At 39.6% G+C, this 21,397-nt stretch overlaps 1 protein-coding gene across 8 annotated transcripts in view; it reads right to left on the bottom strand.

The window, feature by feature from the left end:
• Rbm33 (RNA binding motif protein 33) overlaps nucleotides 1–21,397 on the bottom strand; it is an 83,917-nt gene that overhangs the window by 43,274 nt on the left and 19,246 nt on the right. For 4 of the 8 annotated variants that reach the window (XM_069997152.1, XM_069997153.1, XM_069997156.1 and 1 more), the window contains exons 6-8: nucleotides 17,934–18,053; nucleotides 6,088–6,259; nucleotides 729–937 (exon numbers count right to left, since the gene is read on the bottom strand). In XM_069997152.1, the coding sequence (XP_069853253.1) occupies nucleotides 729–937; nucleotides 6,088–6,259; nucleotides 17,934–18,053 (501 nt within the window). Of the gene's footprint in view, nucleotides 1–728; nucleotides 938–6,087; nucleotides 6,260–17,933; nucleotides 18,054–19,687; nucleotides 19,785–21,397 lie in introns of those variants that run through there. The other 4 variants (XM_069997154.1, XM_069997159.1, XM_069997157.1 and 1 more) reach the window with 2 other exon arrangements.

The following is a 21,397-nucleotide window of genomic DNA, read 5'->3' as shown; positions in this document are numbered from 1 at the left end:
CAGCTCTGTGTGGTTTTAAATGAATGAGGTTTAGGGCATGTGCAACAGCCAGGTAGAGAGGCAGAGCAGCTGGAAATGTTCCTCTAGAGAAACCAGAGAGGGAAAGAGGGGATGAGATTCATACAAAGATGGCAGAGGGTGGCAAAAAAGCTGCTCAGAGAGAAGAAAGCAAACCCTAAAAAATAACAGAAGAGGAGTTTCAAAACTATTAAGAGATTTTAAATGCGTTCATCCCCATTCCAAAAGAAAGAAAACAGTAAGAACGTGGGGAGATGGAGCTCTACTAGTCTGATACACGCTATATATATTGTATACATCTTATAACACTACCCTATATGGAATGGAGAGAAAGAAAAAGGAGAGGAGGGAGGGGGAGAAAAGGGACATTTTTAGAAGAGAGTCTACCCAAAAGGACCCTTTATCTAGCAGCAAGAGAGAAGACAGTGCTCTGCTGGAGCAGGGCCATGCTGACAGAGGGGCAGCAGGAGGTAGCCAGCTCTTCCCTTGACAGTAGGTAAGGGATGGGGTTTAGTGACTGCCCGATCACTGGAGGCCTTAACATCTAAGACTACTATGAAACTGCACTACAGAAACTGCAAAGCAGACACTGTCAGGCACTACTCCATTGCTCCTCTTTCATGCTAGGAAGGGGTAAGTCTCTGGAATACACTATGCACAAATGCACGCTCCCTTCCTCAAATCTGCAGGTATCAAAACAGAGCAATTACCAGGACAGGGGGCTGCGTAGGAAGCAGGGCTGGCCTGTGGTCTTTCATCCTTCCCCTCTCATTGCTCTCTCGCCTCTGGTCTCCCACTCCACGGCCCATCAGAGAGCCTCCTCGTCTTCCTCCTCGCCGGGAACCATAGCGTCCTTGTTTATGCTGTCTCTCTCTTTCTTCAAATTCAAGCAACGCAGCTTTGGCTTCTGCTGAAAGTTCTGTTTGACAAAAATACATACATATCAGATATCTTCAAACAGCCTACACTAGATTCTTGAGAACAGGAAAGAAATGTGTGACAATTAGCTTAGGCAGCAGGTACTTCAGCCACAACTCACAAGTGTGAAACCATCATGCCACTCACACTCAATGGTGGTATCTGTTGAGCAGACTTTCCTGTGCAACAAAATGCAAGTATCACCCATATTTTAAAGTATTTTCACCTGAGACCACAACAATATGCTTAGTGAGACTATCAACAACAGCCAACGTTAGAGTTAATGACCGCCTTAGGAAACTGAGCCCTTTGGACTCATTTCTCCTTCTTTAGGCTAATGACACTGATCAGAACTCTCTCCTAAGCCTGTATCAGCCCAGCTCTTACATACAATGGCAAAAAATACTCTGGAAAACAAGTTTTGATCATTCTAACTTGAAAAATAATGAACCCACTGAAGTCAAATCATGAATTCCCTAAAGAATATAAAGCTCACTTAAAACTATTTTGCCTCAAAATTTTATAATCATATAAAATTTTAATTCTGTAAAAAAATGCTAACTTAAATTCATGCAAAACCATACAAGGAAAAACTTACTTAATGCAAGAACTATTTGCCCATGCTCAAATACAAAAAAATACAGGCACTAGACTAAGAAACCTGCCCTCCAACAGCACATTAAATTTTAAGAAATCTATCTCCTACCTTGCACTCTGTTACCTTTTCCAAACTCTGAAAAGTCTAAGCTATATCTCATTTTCTTGAAATTGTTCTATGATATTCCCCTCCCCTTCAAATGAACTGCAAGCCTATGTGAAAGAAAATTTAATCTGATTTTATTCTAATCTTTACTACATGATTGGTTCACACACACATTTTATGCAGTGAATCAGCAATTATTTTTCTAGTGGTTCTGAATGTCAAGATTAATTTCACTATCCTCAGTAATAAAATGGTTTCAAATGACATCTTTAATCAGCAAGTAAAAATGCTTTCCTCCAATTGAGACAAGCTGTCATAAAAGGTCACCAAAATATGACAGGATGGAAATTACATTTGTAACTTCAACTGAAATGTTAATTTCTCTTTAAGTGTTTTCTGAACTATGTCCAGATTCCAAAGTAAAATATAGTACAACATAACAACATTTTATACTGTACAGCCTCTTCCTTATACAGTAAGAACATATATATATATATATATATATATATGCAGATAATCATATAGTTGTTGGAAAGGAATGACTAATGAATGGCATATTCTGTTTGGCAAAAACAAAAAACAAACAAAAAAAAACACTAGCAAATCACAATCTAGAATTTGTTGTTTTTTAAAAAAAAAAGGTTAACTAAACCAAACAATTATTTTGTATCTTGTAAACACAAGCGCCAAATGTAATTGCTGGCACTACCAATCTTTAATGGTTTGGTGCAAAGTGAAAAATCTTTTTCCACATACTCTGCTAAAACTAAATTAAGGATTAGTTCAAAAGAACACTGAGCAGTTGTTGAAAGCAGGTTCTTGGGCTAAAGCAAGAAAAAACAATTTAACATAATACATGTTCATCTTAGCATTAACACAGAATCTGAATGTCTACTCACAGATGATAAATAAAAAAGTAACATACATGCAGCAGCCTTGCCCTTCTAGCTCATCCTGCTTTCAAAGACCATGTGAGGTCGACTTCCCAAGAAACAGAAGTGACAGCTCTGAACTTCAGGGCTCATACAGCAGGGAAACTGGTCAATGACATCCCACCTGCATTCAAAGTAATACATTCCTAACATATACATGTTCTTGCCACCCTGCTCCACTGGGTTCCATGAGAAAACTACCACTTACACTTACAGCATCTTTTGTATGTGATGACCTAATTCATCTGAATATGAGGTCATGCACTGTTCTTGGGAAAATTGAGAAAACAGCCACTCACATCTTTTTTCTCTAGGGTTGAATTTCCAGAAACCTGGTTAAGGAAAAAATTAACCATTCAAGTTCCTAATCTAGATGAAACTCCCAAATTCAACTAATCCAAACTCAAAACTACAAGTCAAAAATTGTGCATTAAGTTCCTTAATGGTCAGGACTGTCACATGCCAATCTATAGGACACTGTATCTGAATAGACTAAAGATAACCAAAACTCCCCTCTAGATTTTGAAAATAACTCACTTCACATATAACCTTTTTAGGATCAGATCTTTCATTCATTTTAAACACAGAATGTTCTCAATATTAACCAATGCTATTATCTCCCCCCCCCAAAAAAAAAGAGAAAACTGGTTTTTTAAATCAAAATATTAAAAACTATAGCCAGGCACTAGTGGCTCATGCCTATAATCCTAGCTACTCAGGAGGCTGAACTCTCAAGATCATGGTTCAGAGCCAGTCCGGGCAGGAAAGTCTGTGAGACTCTGATCTCCAATTAACCACCAGAAAAAGCTGGAAGTGGTCCTGTGGCTCAAGTGGTAGAGCACTCACCTTGAGCTGAAGAGCTCAGGGGAACTGCTCAGGCCCACATACAAAAATTTAAAAAAAAAAAAAAAATACATATTGCCAAGCTCACTGGTAATCATAGCTACTTGGTAAAACAAAAAGGTAAGAACTGTGGCTTGAGGCCAGCTTGGGCAAAAAGTTCATGAGAGCCCCTTCTCAACCCGCAGCCTGGAGCAGTGACACAGGCCTGTCAAACAACAAGGGAGGCTGAGATTGTCAGCATCAGATTCTTGGCCAGTCTGGGCAGAAGGGTCCATAAGACTTTATCTCCATCACAGGAAAGCTAGATATGGTGGAACACGCCTATGAATAGGAAGCCCTATGTGGCTCAGGTACATACAGGCAAGTTTACCTTGAAAATGGCAAGTGAAACGAACAGGACTGGCTGTTTCTTTCATTGGCTCTGAGATGCCAGTCATGCCAGGTTAGCCAGTCAGAGGCCCTGAATTCAAATTATAATACCACCAGAAACCAAAAAATCATGAGACAAATAGTATTCCCATCGCAAGATGTTTTAGTCTCAGTACCAAAGAAAGTAAACAGCATTATACAACTAAGTAAATTACTTACCTCTGTACAAATCCTGAGACTGACTTCTATCACCAGAAGATAGTTTATGCAAATTGCGACTTATCAACTCCTGTGTCTCGTCCTCAGTATGAAGTAGTCTAATTTTGGGGAGGTGCTAATAGTTCTGTGAAGCTTGAATTCGGGGCCTGGGTGCTGTCTCTGAGCCAAAGCACCACTTCTGGTTTTCTGGTGGTTAATTGGAGATAAGAGTCTCACAGATTTAACGGCCCCCTCTGGCTCTGAACCCTGATCCTTAGATCTCAGCCTCCTGAGTAGCTAGGATTAAGGCGTGAACTACCAGTGCACAGCCAGACCTTCTTATTTCTGGGCATTAGGACTAATCCTAACTTGTGGTTACAGGAAAAAGTGTGTTTCCAAACACTAAGCTTCTCATCACAAGTATAGGCGAAAGTGTAAAACATAAACATCTGTCTCTAAGGACAAGATAGTCTTCAGGCAGATACTGTGTAAGTCAACACAGAAAGCTGCTCTTCTTCACATGGTACTTCACTAAACAGTTAGTTTATGAAGATGGCTACAAGTTCTCTTTCTCTTTCCCATCCAGTTTCCTCCTCCTCCATTTTCTCATCTAAAACTTACCTAGACGTTTCTGAAGTTATGATATAAAGTTGTCAGTTGATCTAAACCCAATTTCTTAGCAATAAAATGTTTCTTAGAAACTTAGGATGGTTCTGAGAAATTCTATCTAAAGTTGACCGTGAATAAAAGGAGGTAGAGTAAAAGTCCCAAAACATGAGGTGAAAAGAAACTAAAATGCATCAGCAAGAGACATTGGTAACAGCAGGAGAAAGACATGTCAGCTTTGGATCTGAGCAGGGTGAACAAGGGAAAGAGCTCCCACCTATCGGCAGCCCTGGAGGGGAGAGGAGGGGAACATTTTTCTACTTGGTCTTAGGCCCCATTATTTGGCTGTGGCATTTAAGACCAGAAAAGTAAGCCCAGCTGAGTTCCCATGGGTTGCTATGAGGTCTAAGAATATTGTAATGGAAGCAGTAAGGATCTTGCCCTGTTATCTAGCAAATGAACTACACACTACCCACATGCAGTTAAAGCCATTTCCTAATGTTTAAAAAAGCAGTATAACTTAAAGCTGTCGGGTGCCTCGAATACAAGAAAAGATTTAAGGCAACTGCTTTGAATAAAAGAAAGTATATGCTGTGTGCCAGTGGCTCACACCTATAAAGCTGGCCACGCACACAGGAAGCTACAACCTGGAGGAGTAAGGTTCAAAGCCAGTCCAGGTAGAAAAGTCTGACATACTACATCTTCAATTAACTAGCAAAAAGACAGCCTGGAGGCCTGGCTCCAATGGTACAACACAAGTTCAAGCCCCTGAACTGACAAAAAGGTAGAGGGGGAGACAAGGGAGGGAGACAGGGAGGAAGGGAGGGAGGCTCTAAAAAGAAGGAAACAAAACAAAGGAACTGACAACAGAGTTGAAGGAATGAAATAAAAATTATCGACACAGGCAAGCTGGGCATTTCAAAATAAGGACATTATCACTAACTGGGTGACTGAAGTGGTGTAGAGAGAAGGGACATAATAGGCAAAATCAGGCCATACAGCCAGCTGGTTCCAAAGAAAGATTCCCACTGCTAACATTTAATTGATTACTTCTAGAAAACAAGTTACCACACTAAACACTAAGAACAGAACACCCAAAAGCAATGGCCATGAGACAATAAAAGTACAAAATAAAACTGTTTTGGTCAAGAATGATTCCTGGCAACCTCGAGAAGTGTCTCAAAGACGGCTCGTGTCTCTGCCCAGCATTCCAACGCCAGCAGAGGACAAGCCTGGAGCTAACGGGATGAGGGAGAACAGAATGGACTTGAGAAGAAAGTCATCAAGACACAGCAAGCTTAACTAGCTTGCTCAAACACTGTGACTCAAGACCAACAGCCATCTGGTAGGATGACTTCCACAGTATCACAGCTGAGTACCACCTCACACCCTGGAGTCACCTACAGTCAATTTTCTTTTCCTGTGTGATCAACCATAATAAAACTATTAGGAAATCTGAAATGGGATGGAAGGAAGGTGGAAGATAGGCAAAAACATTACCCAAAGTTTCTGGAATGTTCCTCCTCTCTCTAGTTACATCTGAGAGCCTAATAATTGTTCCTTCTTTTCTTTCAGTTTTAAAACGTAATCGACCAGATTCTTCATCATCATCATCTTCTTCATCTGACTCTTCTTTAATATCCTTCTGCAGTTCCAGGGTTTCCATACCTCCCTACATGGCAGATACAAAGCAAACAGGGAGAAAATATTGAGTTCATATTCACTCATTTAATATTAGATATGCTAAAATTGTTTTAAGCTTTAAGATGTAAAGATGCTTCAAAATGTCCTAGTATAAGATCATGTGAAATGCTAGGCTAACCCTAAAAAAACACAAGTATTAGAATTAATGTTGGAAAAGGCATAAAGTCATGTTAACATCCAATGTTCTATACATTCCTGTTACACTTCTTAGGGTCATTTCCAACTATTCCTATGGGTCCTGAGTCCTAATCCAGATCATGGCACATCAAGTTGAATGTAACATAAGCCAAATTAGTATTTATGAATTCCACACCAGTTAGATCAACACGAATCTTCTAGAGTGTGAGCCGCATGGTAACCTGGGTTAGATGGCATACTCCTTCCAGCCACGTGATAACCTGTGTTAGATGGCATATTCCTTCCAGCCACATGGGCTCCACAGTTCAATTCTTGGCCCTTATAAGAAAGCAGTCCAAACCAGCTGTCGAGGTTGCTGCTGCTCTACCCTTCAGGGTCTGTCTTTATCATTCACCACCTCTTTCCTTATTCACTTCATTTAGTTCTAGAGTTAACTTACCAATACTTATGTTGTGTCACTTCTTCACACTAAAACCAAATTTCATTACATCAGTGTTTGCCACAAAAATTCCCTCTAATCTCATCCTAAACTAGCTTCTTTAGACAATTCTGGCTGTCAAGCATGAGAGTCTGTGAACTTCCCTCCAAGTTTTGTCAGCTAGAAGATAGGTGCATACAGAATGTGAGATTCTTTAATCACTTTTTCAGTATAGCTTCGTTTATTTTTTGTTGTTTTTTTTTTTAACTCAGGGATTTGTACTTGCTAGGCTCAAGTTCAATCACTTGAGCCATGCACCTAATCCTTAACTACTTCATGAATTTAATGAGAACAGAATTTGCCTTTCTATCCTTGTGATTTATAATTCAAAAATATCATTTACCTTTAATAGAAACTTATAAGTGCCTAATAAATTTTAAAATAACCCCATAATACAATCATTCTATAGTCTTCCTTTCCTCAATATTTTCACTATAAAAAGAAAAACCACAAATGAAGTCTCTAGGACAAACACAACAAGTGGAAACACATCTTCAGGAACTAAAATGCCTAAAAAGAGAAAGACAAAGGATAAACCAATTTCACTGTAGCCTATGTAATTTTGTTTGTAGCTACAATGTTACCATTCAGCTCTGAGGTTCAGTCTGCTGGAAAATGCTAGAGCATGAATGAGCATCTCCAACTCTTGTTGTGAAATCTTGATTTCTGTTTCCTGGGTATCTGAAATCAGAGTGTGTGGTGGCTGTTAAGACCATTGTTGAGGTCCAGACTCTAGTATAGTCTCTGCCACCTCCAGATTCTACTGCCAGTGCTGCCTCAGATCACTGTATACCAGTCACTAAAATGTTCAAAGCAGATTCTGATGTGGGCAGTCCTAGGGTGGACCTGAAATTCTGCATTTCTCACAAGTTCTCAGGGGAACCAATGCTCAGGACTATAGATGACACAGAATAGTAAGGCCACAGAGGAGAAAAATCACCATCGTCAAAGCAAAGAGACTATTACAGCCATCCTGGAAATTCAAGTAATTGTGATTGCAGCTCCAAGACTTTACAAACAAATCCAAAAGCAGTGACTAGACAGAATTTGTAAAGGTGTGTGTCCTCTAGAGCTTGAAAATGGCCCCAGCACCTCAGCTCTGTAGTGGCACTTGGGCTAGATGGCATAGACTGCACCAAGGAAAAGTCCATCCTGAAGAAGCAGGGCGCTGGGGCCTTGTGCAACCGTCTGCTCAGGAAATCCAAAAGAAGGTACTGAACAGATTGTGGGTGCCATGATACACCAAACCATAACTTCACCAAGGAAAACATGGAAACATTCAAGGCCCTTCGAGTGACCTTGCAGATCCACAGTGGCCAGGACAACACAGACGCCACGCTGCTACAAGCCTCCCTATGCAGCTGTACAACAGGGCTCCGACCATCTGCCTAGTCCTCACTGTGAAGCAACAAAACATTGCTTACCAGACCCCACAAGTACAGACTGGGGGCAGATATGAGGGGCAGTCTCAGAAGACCAAACTCGTGGGGAGAGGCCTTGTCAGCTTTAGTACCATGGGCCAGGTATTCGCATTCAACAATGCATTTTATGATCCCTACTTGCCGGACGAGACAGAACAGTCTCTAGACATGAGAGGGTCTACACCCTACAGACCTTCTCTATCAGTGACTATGTAACCCTGGATATCAAACTCAACAAACATAACCACCACCCTACTAGCAACTTGCCTCAAACAGATGAAGCAAGAGGCATTCCTGATGAATTTAGGAGGAAGCCTTAGCCCAGGCCCCCAAAAAGGGTGGGATTTGAGGGGCAGCTTTTGTCATTCATGAAGGACACTTTAGCTTTGTTCAGGGTCCACTGAAAGATCCACCAAATTTCATCTGTACTCCCGACCTGGCCTAGATTGGTGAACCAACCTCATGAGAGAGGAGGGAGGCAGCTGCCATGGAGACCAGCTGAGCAGTCACAGGTCAATCCCAGAAAGCTTAAAAAACTTGGTAAACAAAAAGCTTTGTTTGTTTTAATCACATCAGCTCCCTGGTAATGGAACAGCAAGCGATCTGATCCATAAGGAGGTCCCAGGTGCCACCCACATGCAGGTGTCCCGAGGAGTCCCTGCAGCCCCAGAAGCACTGGCCTTGTAAGCATCCCAGTGAGTCATGCCCTGCCCCTCCCAAACAGGCCACAAACACACAGAGGTAATCAGAAGAACCCCAATGAGCACAAGCAGAGAGTGATGAGAAGTAATCACTCAGATAAACTTGGGACCAAGAGAGGAAATATGGATAAACCAAGAGAAAGAGTTTGAGTCTTTTTCATTGATCTCGGACATATACATTATTGATGTTGCAGTGTCAAGGTTAGAAGAGCTAGAAAACTGAAGGTGTGGTCTGCTTATGAAAGCATTAAAAGTTTAGGACAAGAACTACCACACACTAACTTCTGTTACTATGTGTTACATTTTCATCTGTGCCTGAAATCACAAGTAAAGACCTCTCTTCCATCAATGTTTTGGTCACAGCAGGTCCTGAGCATCTTGCTCTAGAATTGTTGCATCATGAGTTCTAAAAATAATTTCCACCAAAATAAAAAATACTGAGCTAGGTGCCAGTGATCAGGCCTGTAATCTTAGCTACTCAGAGGCTGAGATTCAAGAATCAATAGTTCAAAGCCAGCCTGCGCAGGAAAATCTTGACATTCTTATCTTCAATTAACCACCAAAAACATCGAAGTAGAACTGTGGCTCAAGTGGTAGAGCAATAGTCTTGAGCACAAAAGCCCAGAGACAGTGACCAGACCCTGAGTTTAATGAGCCCAGCACAAAAAGGCGAGAAAAAAATGTCCCCACCTTATAACTCTAGCTCTGAGCAGAAGTGTCTCTTTCACATCTGAACCGCTACATACTGCACAGAAGGATGGTTGTAAGTTCACTAATTACCTCTGATGAGGCAAAAAAGAAAAATATTAAGTTTCATAAGCTGTTTTTACTCAAAAATACTTTCTCAGTTTCAGATCTTCAGCTGTTTATTGAGTACAAAGTCTTTGAACTATAAGCATTCCTTTAGGTCTCAGGAAACTTTTTATGGTTACTTGTCAGACTATCTATGAACAAATCCACTTTTTTAGACACTGATAAGTTATTTTATACATATGAAGTGTTATTAAATGTGATTGATTTTTTACAAATCATATTAAATTCTCATCAATTATTTACATCTTCTATTCATAGTCTTGTGAATCATTGCCTTTTTGTTTTAAAAGATGGCCTATTTTGAACCTTTGTACAATATGATACATTCTTGGTTCTGCGACAAAATTATAAACTATCCCAAACAGAAGAATAGTAGCTATCAGAAGTATTTTGCATCTTAATGTGAGTTACTGTTATTGTATTTGTTTATTGTAAAGGTAGGCATTTAGTGTTCAGTGCAGTTTTCAATAAAATTAAAATGTTAGAAAAACACATGGAATTCAGCAAAATAGAAAATAAGATAATACATCACAACCAATTAGAATTCATATAAACACAAGCTTGATCTAACATTCAAAAATTTCCCCCCTCTTTCTTGGAGATGCTGGAGTTCGAATTCAAGACCTCACGCTTGCTAAGCTTGCACTCTACCACTTGAGCCTCTAGCCCTGCTGCTGTACTGGTTATTTTGGAGATAAGAGTGGTGAACTTTGGGGGGCAAGGGGAGGACGGGAAGGGATGGGAAGGGGAAACAAAGGAGGAAGCTACAATGCTTGATAAAAAATGTACTCATTATCTCTCCCATGTAATTGTAACCCCTCTGTACAGTATTTTCACAATAAAAAAAGAAAAAGAAAAAAGAAAAAAAAAGAGTGGTGAACTTTTCTGCCCAGGCTGGCTTCAAACCATGACCATCCAGATCTTAGCATCCCAAGTAGTTGGGATTATAGGTGTGAACTACTGACACCTGGTAAGTGACAGGTCTTATCCAGGAAAGAACTCCAAACTTTTCCTTCTCCAAAAACTGAAGTTTAAGTTCCCAGTCTTCCCCCTTACTTTGAAGGGTTGCCCAGAACTGCTTCCAAGTAGATAAGGGGAAGAAGAAAAAAGAAAAGAAGAAAAGGAAAAAAGGAAAAAGAAAAGAAAAAGGATGCAGTGGCAGACACAGGCTTGCCCAAGTGATGAAGATGCAGCCACCAACGGTAAAGTCATCTCTGTATCCTACAGTGACGTCCTAGATGCTACCCTGTGCCTACTGCTACAAACCTAAGAAAAGAGTATGTCAGCTCTGCAGTACCTACTCTTCATGAGCCCTAACTTCAGTCAAATCCTAAGACCCACACTGCAAGATATTCTACCAGATACCTGGCTCACACTTCAGAGTGTTAAGGTAATGAAACACAAAGAAAAATCTGACACACCCATACCACAGGGAACAAAGGGGACACATGACAACAATGGCACCTGGAACTGGATCCCATAAGAACACTCATGGGAAAACCAGTGAAATGCAGTTATGGTTATAGTCTTAAGAAGCAAAACTAATCCATAGTAATAAGATAAAGGATATAGAAAAGGTATGCATCAACAAAATCACCCATTTCTGATTTTTTAAAAACTTGAAGCAAATGAGAAAAAGGAAAAATAAAACAACTTCATCCAATCTGAACACACAACTTCTAATAGCATACTTAATGACTGATCAATTACCAAGCATCTTCCCCTAACATCAAGATCTTCTGCACTCAATGTTTCTATTATGCTAAATACCTACAAAATAAGGCAAAAGAGAAATAATAAAACAAAAGGCTTAAGATTGTAAAGAATTTAAATGGTCCGTATTAACAGACATCATGGAGATTATGTTAATCTTCCTCATTTTATCAAAAGATTAAATGCTATCTAGTTAAAAACCATAGCCAGACTTTAGTAGATATTACCAGATACATTCTAGAATGTATATAGAAAATCTGACCAAGAATAGCCAAAATAATCATGAACAGTATTAGTGGATTAATACTACCTGATGCCAGGATACACTAGTCAAGACTATAATACAGACATAAATGTGAATCAAAGAAACAGAAACAAAGACTAGAAAAAGAGGCAGAAGCATAGAGTCCACAAGCACTAAGCCACTCACATAGGAAAGGAAGTCTGCATATGTAACAAGTCGTGGTGAAACAATTACATAAACGTGTAGAAACAATGTTAGCTCATATCCAGCTGAAGCATCCTAAACTCCTAAACTAAAGCTAGGCAAAAATAAACCTTCCGAACTAAATCAGAATGAAACTTTATAATCTTAGGATGAGGAAATTTTTCTTAGGTAACAAACTTACTTTATCTTCATAAAAATTAAAATTGTTTACTCAAGAGAAGATAAATTTGAGAAAATGAACACACAACCCACAGGCTTACAGAAAGTATTAATACACCACATTATTGGTCAATAATTTGATATCCAGATTATAAAGACAACCTTCTACCACAATGACCACTCCTTAGGACTAAATGAAGAGTGACATCATCATAACAGGAACAAATAACGGAACAATGAAGACTCTCCTACAATATGGGGAGGAGGTTAGGGAAAAAAATACAATCACTTTGGAAAACTTTTTGGCAGTTTCTCATAAAACCAAACATATAACTTGTCTCAGTGATTCCACCAAAAATATAAACACAAAAAGATGAGTAATATCACAGTAGCAAAAAATAGTATAAACATCCCAAATATCTAATATCAAGAAAATGTATTAGTAAGATATATCCATAAATGGAATGAACTGATAGATGTAATTACTTGAACTTCAGAAACAAGTTTAGCAGGACATGAGACACATGATTTCATTCATATGAAATTCTAGATGGTAATCTGGATACATGCAAAGCACCAAAACCTACTGTGCCCCTGAGATTAAAAAAAACAATTGATTCCTGAATGTAAACTATTACAATTTTAAAGTATTTTAAATGGTAATGTAAAACCACTTTTTTTCATTATATATGCCAAAACTTTCTGAATTAGCAAGCCTAATTTACACACACAATAAAACAGCACAACTAGCACTAATGCAGCTATATAATTAGAAAGGATGATCTTTACAGTTATTTTCCACTTTGTTTTAAATATAGTGGTTTCTGTGCATTAATCAAGCAAATAAAATAAACCATCTAAAATAGGTTTTTCAATTAAAATTAATTCACTTTTTTTGGCTCAAATTCAGATTCAAACATTGGATCTTTACAACTCCTACTACACTGGAGTCAAGTGAAAACTGCAACTTAATTCCTCCGTCTGTCTGAGCCAAGACACAGCGGTGCACTGCTGCTACTGATAACAGAATACAAAGGGTACTGTTACTCAATACTGCAGACATCTAATTTAAGAGAAGGAGCCAGGCAGGTGCTGGTAGCTCACACCTGTAATACAGCTACTCAAAACCGTGAAGAAGGATCAAAATTCAAAGCCACATGGGCAGGGAAGTTCAAGAGACAATGTCTCAAAAATAACCAGGAAAAAAGAAAAAAGAAAAAAACAGGCCTGGAGGCTTAGCTGAAGTAGTAGAGTGCCAGCCTAGCAAGCAGATGGCCTGGAACTCAAATCCCAATACTAACAGAACAAGAAAGAGAAAACAAGCCAAAGAACTAGGAAAATCAAAAAGCAGGAATGTGTGGCTATTGAGGCCAGGGCTCACGCCCATAATCCTAGCTACTCAGGAGGCTGAGATGATGGTTTCAAGCCAGCCAAAGAGCTAAGTCCATGAGAAACTTACCTACAAATAACCACCAAAAAGCCAGAGGGGGACTGTGGCTCAAAGGGTAGAGCGCTAACCTTGAACAAAATAGTTAAGGGACAGCAACGAGGCCTGAATTCAAGCCCAAAACAAACAAACAAACAAACAAACCTGAAAAGGATATAATTTATTCAGACTTAATACTATGACTCAGTAGCACCCCAAAACCAAAGCTTGTAAATGCACTGAAACAGTAGGCGGTATCAACTTTTTAGCAACTAAAATCTTCCAAAACTATCCTTTAGGTTAACAATACAATGATTCTACTTACTTGAAGAATATATGCCCAAATTATCTGTTGCTACAGAAAAAGACTAGTACATCACATACCTACAATAAAACCATTAGACATGCTACCCACAATGAGCAATACAGAAATTCTTCAGGAAACTCTAAAACAAGCAACACATACATGCTAAATTGAAACCAATAATAAAAAAGGGTAAAATATTAAACTTTTAAGACTACTTTTAATTACTAAACTTTAAAGGCATACATTTTTAAAGCAAATAACGTATTTCTTAGCAAATGGTATAAAAATATGCAACGCTGATTTGGATTATCATACATTTAGCTTTTTCAATTGTCTACTGAACACTCAGGAGATTCCATGTAAGAGGTGACAGCAACTAGAAGTCACAAGAGTCCAACACAGCCTCTAATTGCCTTGCAAATAAGAGCATCAAATTATGGAACTATCCACATCTTGCTTCTTCATAATTTAGAAGACAAAATACTTTTATTTACATAGATTACTTTTTATTTGCAAAAACAATTAACAACACTGTCACTTTCTCCTTGTCAAAAACAAAAAAAAATGTTAAGTCAGAAAATCCTATATAATAGTTAAGACTAATCCTACCATCTACTGCGGATTTTATCTTTATCCAGGTTCTAGCTTATAGGGGGTGGGAGAGATTTACATATTCCACACATTTTGCTTCAATTTTTATTTCACTGAATATATTTGTATAAGCTCATTTGCCTATTCTACTTTTGAATCCTCATATTATCTGCCCTTCTTTCATAGCACGTATCCAAATATACTGAATATACAACGTACTGAATATTAACTTATTAGTTTTGTGTACTAAAATATTCATCCTCAGGCTTGTATGCAACTGTTTCCCTATATCAGTTATTTGTTTAACTCTGATTACAGTGTTTAAGATCACTTGTTTATGATCAGATCACATTTTTTCCATATGGCTTAAAACTCCTAACACCAAAAGTCTAGATATTACTAATCAACACCCAAACTCCCAATTTTAGTTGAACATGTTGTCACCTTACTAAAACACTTATCTCTAGCTTGCTCTGTTAACAGGAAGAGCGCAAGACTGAGGTTTAATTTGTGATGTCTATGAGTGGTATGTGAGAACTCTGAAACACCCAAAAGGGTGACCTTAGACCCTTTCAATCTTCCTGCAATCCACCAACAAGAACGAGGCCTGGAACTTATTACTTAAATCTGAGAACCAAGCCTGGTTACCTACCTGATTAATGCTGAGGCCAATAGCAGATCCCAAATGCCTTCAGGCATCTTTTGACACTAGTGGGACATAAAACTAATATTTGGGGGTTGGGAAGGTGGCTCAGTGGTAGAGCGCTTGCCTTGCATGCATGAGGCCCTGGGTTCGATTCCTCAGTACCACATAAGCAAAAAGAAAAAAGCCGGAAGTGGTGCTGTGGCTCAAGTGGTAGAGTGCTAGCCTTGAGCTGAAGGGCTGAGGGACAGCGCCCAGACCCAGAGTTCAGACCCCACGACCAGACCCCCCCCCCAAAAAAAAACCCAAAAACAAAACCTAATATTTGGTTTTCTGTCTCAGTAAGCCTAATGGCTTAATGATTAAAATGCTTTCTCCCAACATATTTAAGGTTGGGAGAAGGGTGATTATATGTACATGAAGGTTAATGCTGAAATCTTTAATCTGAGATTTCACATTGCTTTAAACAGAAATCTCTTTTCGCCAAAAGAGGAATCTTTTCTGTCTGAAATCTCAATCTGTCTGAAATGTTATGCCTATTATCGCGTTATGCTTTCACTTAAAAAAAAGTTGTCTGTTTACTAATGTTCCTCCAAAGACCCCTTCCTTCCTCTTCTCCCCTAGTATGTGTGCCTGACACGTCCTTCCTCTCCCCCGCCAGCATGTATGCCTGTCATTTCCTTCCTCCCCTCCCTTAGTGTTACCTGCTGTAACTTCCCTCAGTCTTTTTTCTCTCTTCCCTTTCCCCACTCCCAGAAGGCACTGAAAACTGGAAGACAAGTAGCCATTTGTATTTTTAACAGTTTAATAAATACATTCCCAAAACTAAATTTCAAGTTATCTAGATGTACAAGCCATGGGCTGTCACTTCCAGGAGGCACCAGGCAACATAAAGCTTGTTAACATAGTTTACAACACAAAAGTTTATGTACATCTCCAGAGACCATTTGAAGATTGAAATTCATAAAATATTTCCTCATTCCAAAATACACTACAAACAAAATTTAAGAGAACAGGGAGGGAAATAAAGATAAAAACCTTAATACAGCACATACTAATAAAAAGAACTAAATTAATGGGCACCAAAGGCCTTGTATTTCTCTGGGAATGAGTCCTGTCGGCTACGCTCCTTGCTTTCACAGGGTTAATTTTCTTTCACCTAGTCACTCCTTACAGGGTTTGACTAGACTGGTCTGAGCTTCATGCTACAGAAGTCGTCTGGGAACCAGGCCTGCTTGCGCCTGTCTTCTTAAGCTTTTAAAGCATCTCCTTTAGCTTTGCTGGGGTTCCTGGGACACACAAATTTTCCTACAGAGTCCCTTGTGTACTATTATTTTTTTTCTAACTCTCAAGTTATTTCAAATAGCATCAAATGTAGCTATGGGAGGGAAGAAGGGGTACACCCAGGAACCAGTTCTGTTTGTACCAGCACATGTGCTCCTGGTGCATTAGGAATGAGCCCACTGGGTCTCCATGTAACACACCAAATAAATGCGAAGCCAGCAAATATCAGCCTTGGTGATCTCTCGAGATCAGAGAAATCACATTAAGGAAAATTACTGAGAAATAAACACTAATAAGGACATCTTTTTAAGAAAACCAACAAGAAGCCAGGTGCTGGTGGCTCAAGCTTATAATCCTAGCTACTCAGGAGGTTAAGATCTGAGCACCACAGCTCAAAGCTAGCCAGGCAGGAAAGTCCTTGAGACTCTTCATCTCCAATTAAACAAGGAAAAATCTGGAAGTGGAGCTGTATAGTTCAAGTGGCTAAGCACTAGCCTTAGAGCAAAAAAGGTCAGGGACAGGGACACTAACACACACACACACACACACACACACACACACACACACACACACACACACACACACAAACTAGGCTGAGCAAGGACTCTAGCTACACACACACACATATACACACACACTAGGCTGAGCAATGACTCTATAACCAATCACACACATACAAACACATACTAGGCTAAGCAATGACTCTATAGCCAAATACACACACACGGGCACACACACGGGCACACACACGGACACACACACGGACACACACACGGACACACGGACACACACACACACACACGGACACACACACACACACACACACACACACACACACACACACACACACACACACACACACACACACACACACACACACACACACACACACACACACACACACACACACACACACACCACTAAGCTGAGCAATGACTCTATACCCTAAGGGTTTAGCCATAAGGTCAATTCTCAAAGAAAGGCATGGGATAATCCAAAGCCCTGACCTCTTGGAAGACTGTTTCTGAGTCACTTCTTCCTTATGATGGGGGGAGGGGGGGAGAATGGTGGGGAAGGGGGGAGTGGAAAAGGGGGGAGGACCTGGCCCTTTCCCACAGGATACCCTGGTAATATAGCCTCTGCCAGTACATCCCAGAATAAGCAATGTCTTTTCCTCCCAACATCAGACATGAAGTGCCTGGAGGGTAGGAGTATCCAGCTTCCTTCAGCCCTGCCTCTTCCATAGCTAAGACAGGTCCCAGACACAGGGAATCTTGCAGCATTTTTTTAATAATGGTCCAAATTAATGGAAAATAATTAGAACACTGCTTTCTAAGCACTTTCACACTGTTGATATAGAACACTAACACACAAATTTTCTGGAAATATGTTTCTCTAAGGGTCTATAAAGCTTGAGTATGTTACTACACTGACAGTTCAAGAAAAGAGATCAAAGATGCCGATTTTAAACCTGGAAGGGGGGAAAAACACCCAGGAAACTTTAGAAGTTGAACAAATACCTCGTGGGTCTCAGGAGCAACCTGGGAATCAGTAATCTCATCTAAGTCATCTTCAGCCGCACAGTCTTCCTGTGCTCGCAGCCTTTGGTGCCCACCATAAGCCTGCAAGTATTCTTCATCCTAACAGCCATTAAAGAGAAGAAATGGTTTCTCACCAAGCTTTTGGGTTGTTTTTTTTTAAAGCACTTTTCATCTCATGACTCATGCGGCGTTATCTTAGTTACCTGACTGAGCACAAAGCAGGAAGCACCGCCTTTGTGTTCATGCAAACAAAGGATTGGTATCATGCTGGCCTAGTTGCCTGCCATAGTTAGTGACATGAGCTCTGTTTCCTGTCCAAGTGCCCTGTTAAACAGCTCTCCCTCAAATCCACCCCAGGAAAAATAGCCCTGGCAGACCTGAGCAAAGGCTCTACTGAGGAGTTTGGCAGCAGGAGGGGCTGAAATCATGCCCACTCTCACGAGTCTTACAGCAGTAGAGACCACAAAATTGTGGGCAACTTGACTCAATATGGTGCTTTCTGAAAATCTCAGATTGAATTTGGTTTCTCCATCAAGTCCTCCCTTGAGCGAAGGGCTGACTTTAGGCTTTGCATGAAATGCTAGGGGCAAATCAGCAAGCCCTTCTGGGCTCGTGGAAGGATATAGGCAAGCTGACTGGAGATAACCACTGCCAAAGAAAGTAGGATACTCCTATATTACAAGCAAATTACAGAACTGATCCTACTTAGCAAACGTAGGCTTCCCAGAGGCCACATGCTCAAATTGTACAGTAAAATGGTTATGAAGCAGAAGCAGCCCTAAAAAAAAAAATGTACCACCTTCAGACCCTCAAAACCTACCATACCCAAGAAAGCAGCTGTGTCCAAGTACAGAAACTACCTCAATGTCCAAACTGCCTCTCAAGATGATCTGAACACACTTTTCTACTTTCTAGAAGAAACTTAAGCCTATGTAAAAGAATCGCCACCATTACTCTAGCATCACCTTTAGCAAAACAGTCAGATTAGATTTTAAATAGGCCAGAGATGCTGATCAAGATTCCAGCCACTACACAATGCAGGCAGGGTCAGCCTTTAACCCTCACTATGCAATGCAGGCAGGCATTGAAGAAAAGAATCTGCTACCCAAAAAAAGTAAATCTGGAAGTGTTTTTACCAAACAATGTCTTGTGAGTCTCAATCTACATTAATTTTTGCAAGCCCATATACTAATTACACTAAAATATTCATCATCAACAGATAATTTTTACTATTTTGTTGATGGCCAAGCAATGTACAGGCCTTTTTGCACCAAGAATATAATTCAAATAAAATCACTATTTATTCTCAAGAAGAGTTATCAGCAAATTTCACACTTAAAAGTTACTTTGGAGCATGAAAGTAATGATGACTAAAACTCACTGCCCACACGAGCATCTCAGGATCGCCCTCTTTACAGGCGAGAGTCCTTCTAGTTGAACATTCGGTGGTTTACAAGTTATGCCTCAACAGTCTCTCACAGAAAAGAATGTGCTCACGGGGCCACCTTCAGAGTTTAAATCTGACTTTAGAGAGCAGTTTAACAAATCTAATTACAACAAGGAACATTAAATAAACTGTCATAAGCCACATACCACCAGGACACAATCTACTCATATATTCCTTAGTCTAAATATAGATAAGTATTCTACAAGTCAGAGACAGTCTTGAAAAACCATGAGAGAGGCCTCCAAAATGCAGCAGGAATGGAGTATTCCAGTTTAATTCCACACACCTTTTCCTATACAACCCCATCTTCAGACACTACCACAGTGGTCAACGATGGAAACAGAAAAGGATGGCCATGGCTGCCACACCAGACTTGTTCACACAACCTTCAGATACATTCTCTCACAGTCCAAGGTGAGCACATTCCAAGTTGACCACTCTCTGTGAAAACATTAGGACACTTTCAGAATTCCTAAGTAAATGTTTACTTTTTGTAATTCTGACAAAAATAGTTTATTTTAATGTGGAAGAATTCTATAAAAATGTTTTAATCGCCAAATTTGATTTTTTTCCAACAGCTGAATCTCAGACCATAGACACTCTACAATTAAGACTGAATTTTATTTCAGCCCTTATGAAGAACATAGAAGAAATGTCTCCTTACAACTCAAAAATGCCAAGTGAAAAATGCTCCTATATGACCAAGCACTACCCTCAAAGTCATCTGTCCAACTAAATTCTAACTTCATGAGCAGTTTCACGTTTTATGGTTCAACAGTATTTGTGTCCCAAAGCCAATGCTTAGACATCAATCAGTAAAGATATGCTGCACAGCCAAATTTAAAAGGGGAACGGACTCCAGAATAATTAGCCAATCATTGATTTTATCACTAATTTATAAATGATTTGATGAGGCCTTGGCATAGTTTCTATGAATTGTTTTAAAATAGTGTCCTACTTTAACAAAGAATACAAATACACCTATATATCAGAATCCCTCATCTAATGAAGGATTTATTGACAAAACACGTCATTTTGAGGCTACAAGATAAAAAATCCCCATGATGTCTTTCTATAACTCTATTAACCAATCCAGTAACATCTTTTCTGAAGAACAGTCATTCAGAAAGAAACTTCTCACTAAGAGACACACATGGCACAATCATGACTGAAACTAAACATCCTCAGTTTCATGTAATCAAACCTTCTGAAAAATATGCATGTATAGACATAAAAAACCAACCCTGGGTAATTTTTGAGCATCTTCCTCAAATGACAGCAGACCCTAAACGAAGACATATCCAAGAACTATTCTCCCAGATGCTCCAAGGACCCTCACACCTCCTGCCTGGCCTGGCACTCCCAACTCCTCTCCACCTCAATGGGACCCTGGTGCTCCAAAAACCACACGGCTCTACACAAATGCTGAGGTCACCTCCTTCCTGTATGAATGTCATTAAGTGCTTAACTGAAAAAAAGCAAGTCTCTTTAGAGGGTTCACTATGACAGATGAGCAAACTTACAGTGTCTTTCCAGATGGTTCAACTTAAAGAAAACCTTTCTGAAATAAAAATCAGCACAATCTTTGCTTGCTGATTACAGATAAGAAATTATGTGTGACATTTTCTATACCATCCAATCTCTTTATTCAGGTTTGGACAGTTCTCAGTTACAAAAAAAAAAAAAATGAATGAACAGGACATCAATCACTGTGGAATATTAGCACCTTAAAGATGTCTTTAGCAGGTCAATAATCTTTTCACCTTAGAAGGACTTTATCAGATCTTGTCTAAAGCCTGGATAAAGCTCTGCATTAAGTACTTCTAACAATTGACAGAGCATCTCCACCACACAAAGCTGTTTTCTTCCTTAGGGTGCAATCCTCAAGGTCACAATTCTTTGCAGCCTTCCAGAATGACAAAAGAGCATTACCTCTGGCCAAACAAGCTGTCAACATAAACTTTGTCATAGCTCAGATAAAGAAACTGGCAGACAG

Source organism: Dipodomys merriami, unplaced genomic scaffold, assembly GCF_024711535.1.
Source record: "Dipodomys merriami isolate MVZ:Mamm:240054 unplaced genomic scaffold, mDipMer1.0.p SCAF_5, whole genome shotgun sequence".
NCBI classification, from domain to species: domain Eukaryota; kingdom Metazoa; phylum Chordata; class Mammalia; order Rodentia; family Heteromyidae; genus Dipodomys; species Dipodomys merriami.
The sequence above is the reverse complement of the archived record's forward strand: the minus strand, read 5'-3'. Positions and strand labels throughout refer to the sequence as shown.